General features: G+C 40.3%; 1 protein-coding gene across 1 annotated transcript; it reads left to right on the forward strand.

Moving 5' to 3' along the window:
- The first annotated feature begins 270 nt into the window (after positions 1 to 270).
- Positions 271 to 15,253, forward strand: LOC137267744 (uncharacterized). The gene is made up of 12 exons (XM_067802193.1): positions 271 to 310; positions 3,682 to 3,860; positions 4,820 to 5,016; positions 6,131 to 6,318; positions 7,694 to 8,030; positions 9,049 to 9,371; positions 10,252 to 10,544; positions 10,962 to 11,099; positions 12,489 to 12,587; positions 13,258 to 13,349; positions 13,827 to 13,983; positions 15,057 to 15,253. Exons 2-12 carry the CDS (start codon positions 3,692 to 3,694, stop codon positions 15,251 to 15,253), a joined length of 2,190 nt encoding a protein of 729 aa, XP_067658294.1. The 5' UTR covers positions 271 to 310; positions 3,682 to 3,691.
- The last annotated feature ends 6,139 nt before the right edge of the window (positions 15,254 to 21,392 follow it).

Below are 21,392 nucleotides of genomic sequence, written 5' to 3' on the forward strand. Positions count from 1 at the left end.
ACGAACAGTAATTTGTCAGCACGTATGTTTACTCCACGAAACAATTCGCGGAGTAAAAGGTCTGTTTCGGTTATTCGTTCAAGTTGAAAATTGCATTTTTATCTGTTGTATCGGCTTCACGATCTGGTTAAATTAATGAACCTATTGCTTATTAAGGAGATTTTTCTCTACGACATTAAGTGTTTAAATCGATCGTGACTGTGTACAGGTACATCTGATAAGCTTCTATTAGCCCACATGACAAGGGATCACTTGCCTGTGAGACTCGCTGTGGGCTCCGCACGGATAACTTTCGCTGCACGGATAACCGGTATGTTATAACAGTGTCTTTCATCATATTCGGCCTTTAGTTTCGCCGCGATTTTCATACACGTATGTCAGCTTGTTAATAATATACGTTTCCAGTGTAAGGATAATATTCAATATCAAAAACTGTTATCCTTTGCATTTAATTTAGATCATAACAGTTTGAACTGTTTTTAATGTTTGCAAGTCTAAACAACCTTTCAAACGTTAACGAACAAACAATAGTCAAATAGCTTAAGACTCATTTGTGGCAGGACATCAGAATGAAATACATTGTACATGAACGGTCTTCACTGAAGCTTTCATGTTAAATTTTGCATATACACTCTTCAAATTAAGAAACGCACAGTACAAAGATAGGGGAATGGATTAAACATACCTAACTGTTAAACGTCGGTTAAACTTGAACACAGATGAAGGAAGTTCGATACACGAATGAATAAATGAATTGTTATACTTGTCAGCGTTAATCCAGTTCAGTTGCATTATATGTGTGGACAAAAGGGGGCCTTCAGGTTAGTGCACTGCTGTGGAAGGGATTGCACAAGTAGTTGGATTTCTGCTTTGGGGATTTTTCGCCATTCATCCCGCGTAGCGTTGGCAAGTTCTGCAAGTGTTTCAAGACGATGGTGGCGTTTTTGGACTCGTCGGTTGAGGTCAGATCTGGCAACTTGGAAGGCGAGGAAGGACACTGACGTTTGTATTACCGAGATAGACACATATTAAATGAGCTGTGGGGGTCCTTCGAGTGGTTCAAAAGTGGGAGTGAGGTCGCAGGATTTGGTTGATGTAACGATTGCTGTGAGATTGCCTTGAACCACCCCTAGCTATGATGAAACCATGTAGTACATGGCTCCCCACACTATGTTGCTGCTTCCACCAAATCTGTCCATCTGTTCAACATAGTTCGGAGCAAAACGTTCGTGTTGACGTCAATAGACACGTTGTCCCCCATCAGTTGCTGCAGGGGGAAACGTGATTCATCACTGAACCAAACACGTTGCCAGTTCCCCATGTTCCATGTATCTACTTTGTTGCGCCATTGGAAACATCGCTGTCGGTGTAGTCGTGGCGGGACAGGTCATATTTTTGGTCGAAGACTAGGCAAATGTTCTGCAGTGTCAAATTATATCGAAATGATTAAAGAGTTTGTAGAGGGTATATTTCATATACCTGAAAGCCTATCCTATTTTCATTATTTGAAATATTATCGTGTTCCTAGGATCCTAGCAAGTAGTAGTTACTTCAAACTAAGTGTATCAAATTTCACGTACAGATTTGTTCAAAACAAGACAATGGGCTAGTAACAATCTCCCTTACAAGCGTTACGTTCTTCTACATCAGGGTGCTACAATTTGCTTATAAACAGATGTCCATGATACTGTCAAAATCGACTCAGCCCCCACAGCAGATTTCTTATTGATGTCTAGATTGTTTTGTCGCTTTTATTTCCATGATTGTTCAAACAAAAGTTTGAACAATCAAACATTGAGTTTGTGAGTGAGTTGCTTTCAACAATATTCGGGCAATATCACGACGGGGTACAACATCTCTATAATTCTGTATTCAAACTGATAGTATAGTGTTCGTTAAATGTAAACCAAAACGAAAATATACCATTTTAAACACCTTCAAATCATAAATGCCAGAAAGTGACAACAAGCCAAGCCAATATATTATAGTTTGCGATGGAATATATACGCGAATGCTATACATTTATTAATCCTATCTCTCATTCAAGCAATAGCAGTGTATCAAAGTGAAGAGAGATGCATACCTTTTTCCGTATTGTCTCTGGGTGAAGTATTGTTAATTGCCTGCATTTCTATGCAAAGTGCTCATTGATTATGTTTCATATGTAAATATGTAAATGTATGTAAATATGTAAATGTATGTAAATATGTAAATATGTAAATGTATGTAAATATGTAAATGTATGTAAATATGTATGCGTAAGAACTAACGTTAGAAGATCGACCTAGAAATGTTTTTCAGCAACTCATGGAACGGGCTTGAGTTGTAAAGCTCGCTTCGTGATTTATTTATGGCAGCGTATCCCAACTACGTATATTGACGCTCATGATATCGGTCACATGATTGTCTGGTCCTGACTTGATTATCGACTTGCTTTCGTCATATTAACTTCTAGGAAAGGGAAAGCACGCTTGAAACTTTTATTTGAAAGATAATTTTGATATTTATGAAAACGTAAAAAACTGCAAATGTTCGCCAAAACGATTCCTCCTTTCGCTGTTGTTGTTCTAGTCTGTCTGCAGTGAAAACATAGCTATGAATTTCACTTTAAACAAAAAAGTAAATCGAATAAACTGAAAATATCATTGGGATACCCCATAAATTTACAATCGCTTACTAAAAATTTAAATCGCAGAATTTTATTCAGCTTAGGATAATTTTTTAACAAACGATCATAGATTCCAACTGGTATTATTGGTTTGTATTACAAGGGGGTATTAAAGTAAATTCATCACTACATTTTCGCTTCAAATAGACCATAGAAAAATGATCATTATTTGGCTGAGCTAATTCTTTATGGAAAACCCCTTTATGGAAATTGCCTATATAATCAGCTTTTTAATATAGTAGCCCATCCACCTAGACATACAAACAAAACAAAAATAATGATCACAGGATTCTATCGTGTATTACAACTTTGACCAATGAATATGTCATACTTCAGAGTTCAACGTCACATTCCGTCAACATCAATATTAATTTAAATTTATTTCCATACTCAGGAGGCCTCAAGCCTATAGTACAAATACAGTGAGCAATTTATCAGTTACTATATCTTTTTAGAATGTACTTTTCTGTAAGTGGTAGCGTAAAAGATATACATTGTTAATATTTCTAAATGCAAGTAACTACGATTGGACAAAGAGGATATGAATTTGTAAATGTCAGGATGTATGTATAGTAGTAGCGAGGGTTCGAATTGCAGAGGTGTCAGTATGTGAGTAAAGTTTTGCGCCGCTGTAATATTCCATGGCAAAGGCCACAGGGTGATCTTCACTCATATGATCTTCGTATATGGGTCTACATTTGCCCTCACGATCGCTTAATCCATACGCTACCCCTAACCGACCCAAAGTTGGGAAAGAGGAGGCTATAGAGAGAATGCAGTAGAAACTCTGCTGAACACAGCTATGATATAAGTATCAACTTCATTACCATCGAAAATACATTACCAATCACCTTTGCTTTAAACATGGTCACGCGGGTGTATTGTTTCTTTGCGTGGACGTTTAGCAGTGACATTAAAGAGTGGAAAAAAATGAACAACATTCAAATCCAGCAAAACAGGACAGCTAGGTTTCTTAAAGGGTTTATTAAAAGTCGTTTCGTTCCGTGTTGCAGACTCTTGAAAATGTCCTGGTTGCTCAAAAAGAAGAAAGGCCAGATTGAGCCGATACGACGTAGTCAGACGTCCATGCAGTCGACCACGGGGTCTATGACGCCGTCACAGTTGGATCTGGCTATCAGAGACATGCTGCAGACCAACCCACCTCGTTACGCCTGGGAGAACTTCTGTCGAGGTGAGACGCCAGCAGCTGCTGACATGTCGTTGTCTTCGGCGGAAGCTACAACTTTGTCTGTGTTTGCTTGTAATTAAGCCAATAAATTGTGCTTGTTGTGTACTTTGCATTACGCTTGTGAAACGACACAGATCTGCCTTTAGTTAAATAGTTGAAAAAAAATTAGTAGGATATGATTATTTTTCAAATTATGTTTCAGTGATCTTTATCTGTTCCCTTTCCACTAAACAGTTTTAGCTTAACGAATACTCAGTCTCTCAGTTCCGCAATTATTTCACCCTTCCCTCAACCCTTCTGCAATGTTAAAGCTCTAAGTGGAGCAAATCTACGTTTCAATAGGTTCTGAATCTTCTATCTCACTGTCTCCTTTCCAATCTAAAAGGAATTATTTACCCCTATATGGAGCAAGGCTAGGTTTTCCTCAGGTTCAGTCTCCCATCTTACTGGGAACACATTGCAATGTAAAATGCATTATTTCTTTCTATCAAAACATGTCTATTCAGAGACTAAGCGGTCGTCTATTAAACGACTGTGGTTTACATTTGATTACAGAAGTCACTGTAGTCTTGGCGCTGAGATCGCTTTGTGGAGCCGCCGGGGGGTTGGGGTGGGGGATGTCCTTTGCACAGACATTACGTTGAGTGACACATTAGGAAAATCGCCTACAGGTTAAAGCGTTAGCTCGTCATGCCGAAACCCGGGTTCGTTTCCCCACATAGGTGCAATGTGAGAAACCCTTTTCTGGTGTCTCCGCCGTGGTGTTGCTGGAATATTGCTAAACGCGCCGTAAAATCAGACCCACTCACTTGGGGTTTTTATATGGATTACCGATAAAAATCTCCTACCCTAATTCATGCACTCACTCGCAATAGGTATCGCGTTGTTTCATCCTAATATTACACCATCGCACTTTTCCTCTTTACAAAATAAATAATTCAGCCTAATCCCTCCTTTCCCAGGCAACCCTATCACTTCCTCCGGAAAGCGGAAGCAGCTGTTTAAGATGGTGTCCATAGTGATGATCCCGGTTGCGGTATTGACAGGGCTGACTGGCAACACCTTCTTCGCCACCTTCACTAACTACGTCCAGTCGTCAAAGATCAGAGCCACTTTGCTGTACAGCGTGGAACTCGGCGCTGTGATCCATTATCTACAGGTTACAATACTAACATGCCTAAAGTGAAATTGTCCGTCAACAATATGAAGTGAAACCTCGTGTAACCTCATAATCCCCCTTTGTGAAACATTTGTTTGAAAAATATTATGGTTCTTTGTGGGATGAGATATATAAAAATATTATAAGAGTTCAGATTAACAAGGGTCCGTTGACACAAGGTCGCACTCGAAGGCATACGGCATACATGCATGCCATTATCTCGCGTTACTACACTTTGTGATGCTTGTTTTGTTTCTTTCAACATGTAACTAACCATGGCTGTTAACATGGCAGATTTCCCTACGTGTGACTTCACTTGAATGTGAACCTCCAGACTACCTTATGAACCTTCATGGGGATGAAACCAAGTAGGATTAATGGCAACATTTGTGACCGAACACGCCACTCGTTGGTTTCACATTAATTTCAGACTCGCTGTGCGCATGCGCAGAGCGTGTAAAAAATAACTACTGGTCAATTCCGCTTTGGACGTACGTTTACCGATAGTGTAAACGAAAAATCAAAACCAAATACATAGTTTTATGTCTATTACACCTTATTTTTATACCTGTATGTACAAAAGACCGGGAGTAGAGAAATAGATAGCTTGATTTATGTCAATAAGTTCTTGTATAAACACATCTCGCCACTACCGTTCTTCACGCACATCCCCTTCTCACAACTATCCAAACACACATTTCTGATGCAGTTGCAACCAAAATAGCACATCAATACATGAAAAGCATATGTAAATTGATATATTTAGTCAGCTATGAACACTCGTAAATAATTATTATTTAATCACTTTGTTTTGAGTGTATTTGCACTATCGGTATGCGTACGTCCAAAGCGGAAGTGACCAGTAGATATTTTTACACGCTCTGCGCATGTGCACAGCGAGTCTGAAATTAATGTGATACCAACGAATTGACTTTGCTATCTTTGATGTAAGCGACTGGGAGGTGTAAGTGGCGGAAGTTCTATTCCACACATGTGCCGCTTAGCGCATATAAATCAAGAACATCTAAGTATCCTTCTAACTTAGCTTATAGCCCCTTACTTTTATGAACTTCAGATTTTCTGTATATGTTGCATGTTACATTTCGCTGTGCAGGAGGAGCGTGACATGAGTGCACTGTATCTGAGCTCCATAGAAGAGAAAACAAAAACATTGCTGCTACAAAGGTATCCTGAGACGGACCGGTCATTGGAGAAGTTGACCTTCTGGACAACAGGACCCACACTGACCAGAACGGAGTTCCAGTCTAAGGACAAGTTTCTTTCCTACCTCAACAGGCACAGGTAGGACTCTCTTTTGATTTATACTGAACAGCAAAAGAAACGCAATTTGGTTGGTTATGGTTCAAGGCTTCTCAGGCACAAACCTCAAGGAGCGAAAAGATGCACAGTGCAAAAGATTAATCAATCTTGACTTGCCTTCGAACAAGTTGTGAAGGAACAAAGTTGCTGTAAAAATTATTTGAATGGATCACTAATTTGTGTTCCTGCCATGCTAGTCATCCTTTAAAGATGTAAAATTTGCAAAAAAAAACACGAAAGTTTTTTTTCTGTTCTTTCTTCTGGTGCATTAACAAACGTAAGCAGAGACATGTGACGCTAACCAATTATTCTCGATAACTGAAAACCTGTTGTATTGAACCAGTTATCATCAATTATGAGATTATAACCAATTCCTAATTCTATACGCTACACAGCAACACCCTTACGATGCAGTGGCGGCCTAAAACACAAATCACTTGGCGCTTTTAGCAAGTTGACATGCCTGGGTTTGACTGTAATGGCGTTCGCCGATAACAAATATCATCGTCAAACCAAACTCACTCACACATGCTGTATTTAGACAATTGGTCTGCGTATTATTGTATATGTACATGAAAAGCACTTAATTCCAGTACTGTGAAAATATCCTCCGAAGTAATTTCACTAGGAACATTTGTATTGATGGAGGGACGTTTCAATAGGGTCTGTAAGTCTCGCGAGACTACTTCCGGTAATAAGATAGTTCCCGGCAACCTTTGCGTGCGCCAACTTGCGATATGCGAGACAGGGCCTAGCTTACTTCGGGTACAAGATTTCCGACACCATGCATATTTTCAAAAACCAGTTCTGGATCCAAACTGCACGACCGACAAATATGATTTTGCTAGATCGGACCAAGTGTGCAACCATGTTTGGCTGTCACAGCTATAATAGTTGGCTAATTTGTGGATGGGTAGATCAGAAATGTTTTATTTCTGCAATGATTACCTGTTCCTTACCGTCAACTGACAACGTGAAATGTATGAAACATTGTTTGTCTCCGGAAGTACTAAGGTCTCGCGAAGCACCGTGACCTACATACGAACCCTATTAACACTCACTCACTTCCAACCCACTCACACATTCATCCAATACCCAATAAACGGCGACTCAGCTTGTCGTAAGAGGCCACTAACGGGATCGGGTGGTCAGGCTCGCTCTCTTGGTTGACACATGTCATCGGTTCCCAATTACGCAGATCGATGTTCTTGTTGTTGATCACTGGATTGTCTGGTCTCGATTATTTACAGACCGCCGCCATATAGCTTGAATATTGCTGAGTGCGGCGTAAAACTAAACTCACTCACTTATCCAATACCCACCGACCCACATACTCACTCACTCACCCCTGTTTCAGATACGAGCTGGACACCTTGAACCAGACCGTCACCATGGAGCTGCAGATGTACACAACTCTCATCCGGGTCTTCATCACCTGGCTATACGACGCCGTGACAGAGGACCAGTCTGGCTCCATCTGGCGTAGTTTGGTGGCATACCAGGAGATCATCATCGCAAAAGAGTACATGGGTCTTGAGCGAGCTTTAGGAACAATCTTCTACGCCTCGGGCAAGTTCCCCTCACGTGACGTGTACTTGTGGTTTTCCGAGAGTCAAGATGTGACAAATGCTACTTTCCTGTCGGCAAGGCGATATTCGGATCTAGTGCATGCATTGTATGAACGTAACATAAACGTGAGTATGTCTGAACGGCTTCCCCGGCAAGCTTCACTCCACTGCTAACTAACTTGTGGAAGGGGGTTCCATCTTGTTTGTCCATTTTCCAAAAATCTACTAAGCTTGCTTATTTTACTGATATTGATCTGACATCCTGTTTGAAATATGCCCTCCACAAAATATTTCACTTTTATGAAATTTCCTCCATCCCCGACGTATCATATTTCAGGTTTAGTTAAAACGTTTTTGCTTAATATTTCAAGCATTAACAGTAGTTTCCACTTATTTTTGTTTCAAGGGCCTCAAATGTCTTTTTTCTCATTTTTCTCTTTAGGGCATACACTACTTCTATTTTTAGGGACAACTAGTGGGGTATTTGCTGTCATTTCGCTTTCAAGGGCATCTAGTATGATTTCGCTCATTTCGCTTTCAAGGATAGCCAGTATTATTTCTCTTATTCGTATTTCAAGAGCAACCAATATGTTTTCAATATCATCCTCGCGAGGATTAACCAATTTCTTTCAGGGGCAACCGGTGTGTTTTCTCTTATTTTTCTCTCACACGCTCAACCAATATATTCTACCCTATATTTATCTTAACATTTCGATTCTCTCTGAAGGGTAGCCAACATGTTTTCTCTATTTTTTTTTTCTGTGAACGTGATCCAAAATGTTCGTTCTCATTTCTCCTTGAAGGGCAACCAGAACTTTCAGTCATTTCTCTCTCAAGGGAAAAGTATATCTTTCAGGGACAACCAATATGTTTCTCTCATTTTTCTGTCAAGAGCAACCAATATGTTTTCTCTCATTCTCACCCAGTCTTTCAAGGAAAACCAATATGTTTCTCTCGCTCTTCTCTCAACAGAAACCAATGTGTTTCTTTCGTTCTTCTTTCAAGGGTAACCAATGTTTTCTATTGTTCTTCTTTCAAGGGTAACCAATATGTTTTCTCTGGTTCTTCTTTCAGGGGCAACCAAGATGTTTTCTCTGGTTCTTTTTTCAAAGGTAACCAGTATATTTTCTCTGGTTCTTTCAAGGGTAACCAAATGTTGCTGGGCGTTCTGGGCCGAATGAGAGCAGAGATCAGACGGAACGACCTGGCAGGCCGCGGGTCAGTGAAGATGGCGCAGCTGTGGTTTGGCAACATGACACGCTACATGGACCTGCTACTGGAGACTCAGAAGGAACTCGCTGATGAGATCACACAGATGCTGGACGAGAGGCAGGCTACCAACCTACAGAAGATGGTGGCTATCTCCATTGTGTTTGTCTGCGTCTTTATACTGTGTCCTGTCATTATATACGCCGTGTACTCTTTGACCAACGAGATTCAGAAGTATTCTATAACACTGGCGGAGAGGTAAGTCACGCGTTACTACTGTCTAGCAATTGTGGCTAATTTATTTGTTAAACAAGGCTTTTTGGATATGATTCTTACCCTTGCACATGAATCGTCGATTTTAGCAATTAAAGTTGATATCCAAAACATCATTGACTCGCGTTCACTAGTTATAAATACCATTCAAAGATTTCAACTCTGTTTTGGATTCATTGTGAAAAGCATAATTATCATAGGACATTTACACAGTGAACATATCCGTGCAACTAGTATATGCTCAAGACGCTCGTATTTTTCGATCGATCGTTCATAACGATCGATCGATATCAACGATCGATCGATATCAGCGGCAAGTCACATTTTCAGTCTTAACTCCACGGGGATCATACAGCTCTTGCAAACACTAGGCGCACCGAGTTTATTGTGGCTCTCTCATCCGTACAAGGTACCCATTCACAGCTGGGTCGACTGGGTCATAAAGTCACAGTACTTTGTCAAAGTTTAGTGAGCAAGTTGCTGTACCCGTATTTATGTGGCTACCTTCTGGTCATATACTAACGGATTCGTGGGTTTGTTTTTAAGTGCACAGGGTTGTGTACTGTGCATTAGGGGTTATCCAGACAACTCGCCCACAGTGTCCCCCTCCCCTCTTTTGGCCTCGTTTCTTTTGGCCGCTAGTTTATGTACAATGTGAGCCACCCACCCCTCACGCCAACCACACACATACACACACCCCTCCCACCCCCGCATGCCATGTACAAAATCGATGACACCTCCCCCTTCCCATATTGTTTTGGGGAAAACGGTTCCTAAGCTTGGTTCTGTTTTCTGTTCATGCACACCCGAGGAAGTTAACACACGACTTCCACCGGTTGTAGCTCCTTCATTCCTTTCGTTTTAGGACAAAAGCTCTTAATAAAGAGAAACGGCGAACGGACACGTTGCTGTACCAGATGTTGCCAAAGTCCGTGGCTGACATTCTCAAGAGCGACGAGGAATTCCACGCCGAAAACTACAATGAAGCAACCATCTTCTTCTCCGACATTCAGGGCTTCACGCATATCTCGGCCCGGAGCTCACCTGTACAGGTAGTACAGATGCTCAACAGTCTCTACTCCTGCTTTGACGACAGAATCGCCCAGTATGACGTCTACAAGGTGGAGACCATTGGCGACGCCTACATGGTGGTGTCAGGTATGGCAATGGCAGGGATATGGTACAGGGTGGTAAACATTTTTGGTTTAGTTACGCTGTGTGTATGGTTTCGGGTATGCTGACGGTTTCATGAAGCACTGAAACTTCTGTAATGTCAGCTAAGACAAATCACACATATACATCTGATCAGCAACACATGGGTACCCGGTTGGATAAATATGCAATGTGACTGTTAACTTTCGAGGATTTCAGTGTCAGCATGGGTTTTATACTGTAGGGAGCTAAGAATAATTATCAAGTGTGCCTTAATAAATTGCGTTGTGTATGAAAACTAAGGCAATATGTGTACGTACACTGCGTCATTGTGTCAAGATTGGTATATGCTTACATAGTAGCTTCACATATTCGGCACGTGTGCTTTGGTGTTCAGAATAACAGATGATGACGTATTTCCAGGTATCCCCAGAAGGAATGGACAGCGTCATGCAGCCGAGATCTGTACCATGGCTTTGGATTTGCTGCACCACATCAGTCGCCTGGAGATTCCGCATCTCCCGGGAACGAAATTTAAACTGAGGATTGGTTGCCATTCAGGTCGGTGTAAATGTCATGACAGTTGCTTTGTCTTTGTTATACCTTAACATGTACAGCAACGTACTGTTCTCTATTTTGGTATCGTAACTGGCCTTGTATCTTGACCTACATAAGATGCAGTTCCACTTTTTGATGTGACTGCGTCCAATTAACGTGTACCCCTTCCCAACGTTCAATGTAGCCATGCCCTATGGCAATGCACATAACGCTAAGAACACAATGTTAAGCTTTTTCGAGTGAGTGAGTTTAGTTTTACGCCGCTTTTGGCAGTATTCCAGCAATATCACGGCGGGGGACACCAGAAAATGGGCTTCACACATTGTACCCATGTGGGGAATCGAACGCGCGTCTTCGGCATGACGAGCGAACGCTTTAACCACTAGGCTACCCCACCGCCCCAAGCTTTTTCGACGATATTTTGGTCTATAATATATATTGAGGTGCATACACTCACTTTAGCATCCTAGTGATGCAGTGAGACTTATTATCCATTACGTGAGTGAGTTTAGTTTTACGCCGCACTCAGCAATATTCAAGCTATATGGCGGCGGTCTGTAAATAATCGAGTCTGTACCAGACATTCCAGTTATCAACAACATGAGCATCGATCTGCGCAATAGGGAACCGATGACATGTGTCAACCAAGTCAGCGAGCCTGACTACCCGATCTCGTTAGTAGCCTCTTACGACAAGCATACTCGCCTTTTATGGCAAGCATGGGTTACTGAAGGCCTATTCTACCCCGGACCTTCACGGGTCATTATCCATAACTATACCGGTAATTGAAACTTCGAGACGAACACTTCCAACCAGACAACACTTGCCATATAGGGAATGTTACCGAAGCTCGTTACATCGACAGCTTTCGCACACGGCGTTGTTGGGGTTATAAGTTGCGTTATAGGATATTCGTAAAAAGCGTTCCAAGGGACATAGCTCCATCCCCATTGAGTGAATGTAGCTCTAACTTTGACAACGTAACCTGCCATCCAATCAACATGTAGCTCCACCCCATTAACGGAATGTAGCTCCACCTTTGACAATGAAAACCCATCCTGCCATGCAATCATCATATAGCTCCACCCCTTTAAATGAATGTAGCTCCACCTTTGACAATTAAAACCCATCCTGCCATGCAATCATCATATAGCTCCACCCCTTTAAATGAATGTAGCTCCACCTTTGACAAAGTAACACCATCATGCCAACATGTATCAAGCGAAGATATTCAAAACGCAATACTTTAAAATATGGTCAAACATAAATTATACTATACTGCGTGAAAAATTGCAAAGCTCTCAATTTGACTGTCATATCAACAGATACAAATAAACAAGTTGCCGGGGAACGTTGCAAATGGAATATAGTTGAACTGTGTGTATTACACAGGTTCTGTAGTGGCTGGAGTTGTGGGCGCAAAGATGCCGAGGTACTGTCTGTTTGGCGAAACCGTCAGCGTCGCAGCCAAAATGGAAGCCCTGGGGAAGCGTGAGTTAATCATCATATCGCCATACTTGTCTGGTTTATTGATGGAGTATTGGAACTTTATCAGAATCTGTTACAATGTTTTGGTTCATTATAGATGAATAAATATCGCTGTTCTCCAATAATGTGGTGGAAGCTACACTAATGTCAGGTCTTGATTATGGGATGACAGCCTAAACAACGACATGGTTTGCTGAAAACCACGGTGGACAAGAAACTCGAGTTCATTATGATATGATGATTTTATCAAAGGCGCAAAGGAGAATGAAACAAAGAAGTTTTTTTAATTGCTCGGAATAAAGCAAGCCATAAGTACTCAATCTTTCCAACCATGGCGCACGGTCTTCAGACTGTGTTTTGTCCAACGACTACTGCCCCGAGTTTGTGCAACTGCACCATCGGATTGTGCACCATGATGCCTACCCATTGCACTTTGGTTATTTGTGAGCTGGGGCATACTGGCGTTTTCATTAAACTTGTAATGTTAACATGTCTTCCTGTTTAGCAGTGTCTATGAAAGATTAGCAGTGCTGATTGCTCACGTGACCACGTGATGCCTTTCGGGTGACTGGCGTGATTCTCGCTTTTTCACGCTTTTTGAAGAAACGTTTCACGTGGAAAGCCAAGACAGTGTTCAAACAGAATCACATCAGAGGCGTATTTATTGTTCCAGCTGGTCGGATCCACCTAAGTCAAACCTCTCAAGACGCACTGACGGCCTTTGGCGACTTCTATGTTGAGGAACGAGAAGACCTGTTAGCCAAGGTAAGTAAGCTACACAGATATCGCAACCCCAAAACTCTCACCTCAAGACTTCCTCCAAGATGTCTGGCACTACGTTTATGACAACTCGTTGCTGTTTTAATTGTTTGTTGTTGTCGTCAAAGGACACCATAAACTGCACCTGCAAAACAACACTACACTACATTTGGCGTTTAAGACCACAAATGCTTATAATCTTCTAACATACAACAAAAGTTACCCGAACATCACATCTCCAGTATTTCCTCGAGCACACCCGTAGCAGCATTGGCTGGCTGTCCAAACCGGAAATGCACGCATTTACGTTTAAGTCATGAACTAGCAAAATTATTGATATGCGCAGCGCAAACTGGGCTCTAAATATTCTTAGAAGAAAAACTGACTGGCTGTAATTTCCCATATCTAACCTAAAATAAACCAATTAAAATATCCTAACTCAGTTATTGAAGAGATACCACTCACTCACTCGGATTTTTCCAGGAGGACCGGGAACTTCAGATGTTCCTCAAGGGAGACGTCCACACCTACTGGCTAATCGGAAAGTCGGGGATGACTCCAGCCAGTCCCAATTCCAGATTAGGACAAAAATACTCCTCGGCTGAATCCACGGACAGTGAGGAAAAACTGCACCAGGATGGTCAGTTCAGACTACACTACGTATATATGTCCTTTGTGTTATATACTGAACAGCAAAAGAAACGTAACTTGTATTCTTTTTCTTTCCTTTTTTTATGGGGGGGGGGGTCTTTTTGTTGTTTTGTTTGGGGAGGTGTTTTATTTTTTATGAGATTTCATAAAAATCTTGCGTTTCTTTGGCTGGTCAGTGTATGTTTCCCATTATATTTGGGTTAACGCAAGATTATACGAACCTACCTTCAGAAACACATCTTTTAACTACATTTTTCTAGTGTTTCCAATCACGTTACCTACGTGAGAAATAAACTTATACAAATAGCCTTAAATATGCACTCTCTCATTAAAGGAGGATGGCGTTTGAATATTGTGAATGCCATCCTTCAAACTAATGGTCTAAGCTGTCGGGCATTGTGCTCCGTATTGTGATTGTCCGCGTTTATTTTCAGTGAATTATGGAGCTCGCTCATAGGTGGTAAGGTATACGTTTATGTAAAAGCATTGAAAGTCACAAATAATTTGTTTTTTCTTATAGTCTAGGAAGCTTATTGCGCCTTTTCTTTAATTTGACTGGTTAGAACTCACAAATGCTCACAGTAGTTGCGTAATATGCATTTAAGATTGGCATGTTTCACCAAAAACGTGTAAGTTGTTAGGGGGTATAGATTAGGCTGGCCGACCTTATTTGTTAAAGTATTCAAATGTCCCAAAAAGAATTAACCAGATTTTGTGCTTTGATGAAGGTTCTTTTCCTACACATTTATGTAGTGATACATCTATCCTCGATAATCTCTAGCGTATACATTCAGATGAATCTCCACTGGTACCCTGGATGCATCTACGGCTCGGTCCGATGATTGTATTACATCCCTTAGCTAGATTTGTATCCAAGCAGGTGCCTACCCTGGGAAGTTGAGCGCACCAATCAAAAGGCTTCTATCATAGCTCACTGTCGCTTTTTCCGTAAACAGTAATGGAGACGGAAACAACTGACTTCGATAGGATGTGTTCTCGCTTCCACATAGAAAAACTGACTCCATTGCAGGAAAAATCTGATGATTTTTTTCCCTAAATCAGAGTCGCACAGCGAGCAAACCTTCGCGGCTGCAGCTACTATCTTTGCCGACAGTGGCAAGAGCGGTTGTGACGGCTTATCCGATTGGCTCGGTGAGAAAGCGGAGCCAGGAAAAGGAGGTAATACAATTATCGGTCCGAGCCGGGGATGCAAGGAGTTGGCAACAGTTGTGGGATACAGGTACTACCGGCCGACATAGGTACACACATAGACCATCTTTAAAATCTGGTCATAACATTCGTCGTCGTAAATGCGTGGTGAGCTTATTCTGTCACGTGTCAGGCTTGGACACTGTGGGCGAAATGATTACAGATGTATTATAGATAAGACGATCTTTTCTAAATATCGCCATTGGAAACGCCTGAACACGATATTGAACACAATCTAATTCCATGTTCTGGCCATAACAACATAAGACAAAATCTCAGAAGTCCTCACAAGGTGATGCATATGTCAGTACAACGAGCTGTTTTTGTTTTTTTTTTCTCGTGATCTGTAAAATGTGATGTATTCCAGACAGACTCAAACAAATTTTGTTCTGTGATTATAAATCATTTTAACGCGCCGACATCTTATCCTACTGATTTATCATGAATGAGCATCTCATGTTTCAGAAATCACTGATTACTCAAGGTTTTCAGTCGGTGCCCAAAGCCAAAGTTATTCGATATATTTCTTCTGCCTAAATGAATATTAATAACGCTGTCGTTTCTTTTATGCTATCTGAATTCCTTTCGGGAATGTGATGATTTTCATCAAGTCAACTGAATGTGGGGACGCAAATAGGCCTCTTTGTGGCCCACGTCGCCCTAAACTATAAACCCAAAACAACAGCCGTGCGTGCATTCAGGGTACTAGCGCAGATTAATCGGAATGCACTCCCTGGAGATTATCGAGTATGTGTCTATGCAAAAGGTGCGCATGTGCGAAACTAGATGAATATGTCGGGCCTTAAATAACACAGGATTAAAGGATGCACTGTGTATGCGAATAAAGTTTGTCAAAAGGGCTGCAGGAAATCAACTCACTTTAACCTTTCTGAACCCACGCCTTCTCTGAAATCACATTGTTCTGCATGCTCCCATGTTCCCCTATAATTAGTACTCGAAAATTCCATTCGTTACTTCCAAAACCTGAAATGCATTTTCACATTCAACCTTGCAAAGGAAAATATTGATCTGTTGAAGAACTATGCATCGATACATGAAAATGGTTACAGGTAACACGTTTCCAATCACAAAAAGAGGTATCTAATCTAAAATAAAACAACCTCACGTTCAAAACACATAAGGTTTATTTGTCGGATGAATGGCTAAATTGTTCAAATGAAGCCAGTTATAATTCTCGAAAATGCATTCTGTTCCAGCAATTAAAATACTTCAATGTTGATTGTGTTTTCATTGCTTAATTTATCAATTTACGCTCTTGAGTTGTTGCATGTTGCATATATTTCTTTAGCCTATATTTATGAAATTAACACTTAGCTCAAAGCTCTTGTGGAATGTCTCACACATCTATCAGCATGGGTATTTCTACACCAGCTAAATTGACCTAAACAATGCGGAAATTTCTTTCAAAATTAATATTCTGAACCATTTCACCGTTATAAAAAAACAGTGTAAAGTCCAATGATTATAATAAAGATAATAAATTTTATTAGGTGTGAAAGATCGACATAAATTAGTGTGCAATAATTCATTATATTTCTTATGTATGTTTCAGGTAAAGAACACGTGTGGGGACATCACTAGGAAGATCTGGTTTCTACTTCAAATAGGACCACAGCCGACAACGTCCTCTTTTACATGTAGCATACTACACAGCAAACGAAACGCATTTTTCGAAAACAATCTGAAATCTCATAAAAAGACAGGTTCGCGTTTATGGAACGTTCATGGTAGAGCCAGACCTGCTTTTCTTATGATGTTAAGTATATTAACTTAAAGCATTGTGGGGCACAGTATTCCTGTGTTTTTATGGCGTTTTATATAACGACATGGAAGGATAGGGGTTGATTTTGGTCCACGGAATCTGCCAAACAAAAATATCGAACCTCAACAGCTGAGAACATCCAGATCATCCAAGGAAACACATTCGCCTGCGGGAAAAATAGAACTGAGATGACAATTATATTGATTAACTTATCACTAAATTTCAGTGTGAGTAATGAGTTAAACAACGGAAACTGTTGAGTACTGCCACGTTAATAGTCAGTGATGAACGGTTGGTGATGAATGGATCATTAAATGTCAGTGTAAAGAAATGAGCAATAAACTAGAAATTGTTACGAACATTATCACTGGTGAATAGTCAGTGATGAACGATTGGTGATGAATGGATCATTAAATGTCAGTGTAAAGAAATGAGCAATAAACTAGAAATTGTTACGAACATTATCACTGGTGAATAGTCAGTGATGAACGATTGGTGATGAATGGATCATTAAATGTCAGTGTAAAGAAATGAGCAATAAACTAGAAATTGTTACGAACATTATCACTGGTGAATAGTCAGAGATGAACGATTGGTGATGAATGGATCATTAAATGTCAGTGTAAAGAAATGAGCAATAAACTAGAATTGTTACGAACATTATCACTGGTGAATAGTCAGTGATGAACGATTGGTGATGAATGAATCACTAAGTGTCAGGGTGGAGGAATGAGCACAAAACAAGAAATTGTTACGGGTTTTTTTTCAGTGGTCAATAGTCAGTGTTGAATGATATGTATTGATCGTTGACAAATGGTAAGAAATGGGCAAAGCAACCAGCTGACTTAAATGTATAAACGAGAACTGAATTTTTTTTCATCCACGGCATGTTGGGGACTTCAGAGAACACTGAATATGAACGATATAGAATATAAAATAATCAAAATATCCAAAAAATATTTCAGAGGTTTCCATGAAATATTTTCTCTTATATTTGAACATGCTGATTTTCGTGGATTTACAAGAAAGAACATTACTATATATAGTAAACAGACTATTGGGTCAAATAGTTGCTAACTCTGAAACCTAAATTTGACTTTTAAAAACTCTTCCTTGCTTTCCTCAGCAATATTGTTCTATTTGATTTGAGATCCAAAACTTTTATTTATGACATTTATTATTTGATATTCCCATGGAACCAAAACGAACCCTTATACTACCTCGTCCGTTATCGTATTTGTAAATTTTTAATTATGGAGTCACGCACTCATGATGCATTCATAAAAATATACAAATCGGATATGTACCAAGGATCGCAAGCTTGGCTGATATGTGAATGGACGCTCGTGTCGTGGGGTCTGTGTGTTGGCAAGTGCTCAAGCTGCAGTTGTTAGTTCAGTGTTTCTTATCTTATCTCACACATAAATGACGCTTTTTGATTGGCTGAGCGCTCTTCTCTTATTTTCAATGTACCCTGCTTACAAGCGAGATGCATTGGTATGCACCCCGTCGCCTATAGCAACTCATTCGGTACTTCATGGTTGTACTTCTTTATCTCGAATAACCGATGTTTTGCGAATTCATGTTGATGTGTGTGTGTAGGACTGGGGTGGGGTGGGGTGAGGGGTGGGTGGGCTTGGGGGTTGTTGGTTGGGGTGGGTGTGGGGGGGGGGGAGGGGAGGGGGGGATGGGGAGTTATTGTGTGATTAACAGCTCATCGAAGCCACCTGTGATTATAAGTCGTCACAAAGTTCGTAATAGTTTTGGTGTAAATGATATCTTCCACACATTCTTTAAAGCACAATACGTTTAGCACGCGCGCTCTTATTATAACGAATGGTTTGTTTCCATCGCACCCATGTATATTTTAGCGGTAATGTGTATAGCCATCAACTGTTATAACGAACTGAACCCTGCGAGTTCGCTATAACCGATCGTGCTCATGTATATTTTAGTCGTAATGTGTATAGCTAAAGTCGGTTATAACGAATCAAAATTTGTGGTCCTTACGAATTCAATATAGCCGCAGTGTACAAATACGTTGTCATACTCTTTTACACGAATTTAATGTGTTCGAGTATTTAATAATAGTATACTTGGTAATCACTTTTCCATTTGTCACACAAGTTTTCATTTTGTGAATTTTTTGTGAACTGAAACGAAATGTGTTTCTTGGAGGAAAGAAGTTCAACTTCAAAGCGAGACAAAACAATAGTAGGTTGTAGCGAATTGAGTGGTAGCTTGTCGAGAGAACCTAATAATAGTGGAATGTTCGGTGCATGTCATATATTATTTAATGGCTTGGGTCTTTGCTCGTGACTTCAGCCACTGGTTTGCCTGATCCAGGAACCGCTTTTATAAAACATTCTTACGATGATTGTAAGTCAAGGCTAAAGTAAGGGAGTTACGATCACTTAACGCTAAGATAGTCTTGTACGAAAGGACCTAGTTTTCACTGATTACAACCGTTGTGACATAGCGGTAATATTCCAATCAGTGATGTTAACGAACATTCCTTCACTACATCACTGATATTTACAGAATAAACAGTTAGGTCTATGGACTTAAAAGGACCCCAAGCGAGAGGTACATTTGCAGGGTATCTGGTCTCAACTTAACTTAAGACCAACCTCACAGAGATAGACAGCAGCGTGACTCGTCTCGATAACAAGGCTCTGGGTTACGGTGAAGCCGTCGTGGGTACTGTTGTATTTTTTCAATGCACGTTTATCACTGTTTTTTCACAGTGCCATTAGCATTACATGGGTAAGCATATGTGTAGATATGTTTTGTTTGATATTGATGTTAAATATTGTGTGGTAAATATGATTGAATAAACCGTATCTATTAGTACATTTGTGTTTTGTTTTCGTTTTGTTCCCTATTGTCTTCACTTTGTGTTTATATTAGTGACCGGCATATTGTAATTCGTTCATTGTTTCTAAACGATAGTTTAGTAAATCAAATGGGAGTGACGATATAGAGGATAATTTCCCAGAAATATAAAGAAACCAAACCCTATTACTAAATGGTATTCTCGTCAAACATGCGTCCAAGAACATAAGTCTAAACTGAGACCAAAGTCCCGCTGGAAACAGGCTTAAACAATGAGCTTATACACACATGGTCAATTACTTTCTAAATATCGTATATGTACGAAATATATATAATATTAACACAACAAGGTAGTGAGGCCTCGATATTAGGGTGTGACACACCTTATTGACTGAGTGAGTTTAGTTTAACGCCGCACTCAGCAATATTCTAGTTATATGGCGACGTTGATCCAGTGATCAACAGCACGGGCATCGATATCTGCATTTGGGAATCGATGACATGTGTCAATCAAGTAAGCGGGCCTGACCACCCGATCACGTTAGTCGCCTCTTGCCACACCTAATTGAATGTAAAAGGCACGTAGTGAAAATTAAATTCATTCATGAGTGAAAATCAGCGGTGACAACATAGGTGTTCACGAAAAGGATCAACATGACCTGCTCTAACCGTAGCATCAGCCACCCATTCAGTCTGTTGTGTAGAATGAGCGACTCCTTAAGTGCTACAGCAATACTCGAGGATCCCGACCCACATAGTGTTCGTAAAGTTACGACCTGTCGTAACTCCATACTTTATCATAGGCTTACGAACAGCATAGCGCTTTAATGGAAAGGGTCACTTCCACCAATCCTGACCAAACAAGGCATCGGACTTCATCGAAAGATTTGGAAGTAATCTCAATATTCTGATCACGGTTCTTTTGTCTTGACATGCGTAGTTGTTATTATGTTGATTGTATCGTAGCCTGACAGTCCCTTCCTTCTATTTAACACACTGTGTAATGCCAAATACATTCATGGGGAAAGTATTTGGAGAGTCTGAAACACCGGGCATATTTTCAATTTAAATGGAGTTATTTGTTTCTGTTACATTAATTTATTTCCTACGAGGATCTGTCAAAAAATAGTCGGCCGAACTCTACGTTCAATGTTTGAAAAGATTTTATTTTGAGGGAATCATTAGCAAATCCATAATCACAATTTCACATATTTGGGTAATGTGTCATCCCGACACATTGGGGCATAATAGTTCTTACAAAATTGCAGAAACTGAAAAACCATCTGTCATTTGGCACCTCTTGGATAATGATATGCCCTCAGATATTATCATATATACAATATAAAATAATTATGTTCAGCATATATAGACGGTGATTGTTTTTGAAGGATAGTCCCATTTTAATCTGTCAAAGACACTGTGTCCAAATAATGAAGCTGGCCCTGTGTTTAATATAATGAGAGTTGACACTTGTGTCAATATTCAGTTTTTCGTTTGAACCCTTGGCATTACGTGTGACAAAGTAAAACCTTTAAGAATGTTTATGATTACGTCATCTGAAATCAGCTTAG

The sequence above is a fragment of the Haliotis asinina genome, chromosome 16, assembly GCF_037392515.1.
Source record: "Haliotis asinina isolate JCU_RB_2024 chromosome 16, JCU_Hal_asi_v2, whole genome shotgun sequence".
In the NCBI taxonomy this organism is placed as follows: domain Eukaryota; kingdom Metazoa; phylum Mollusca; class Gastropoda; order Lepetellida; family Haliotidae; genus Haliotis; species Haliotis asinina.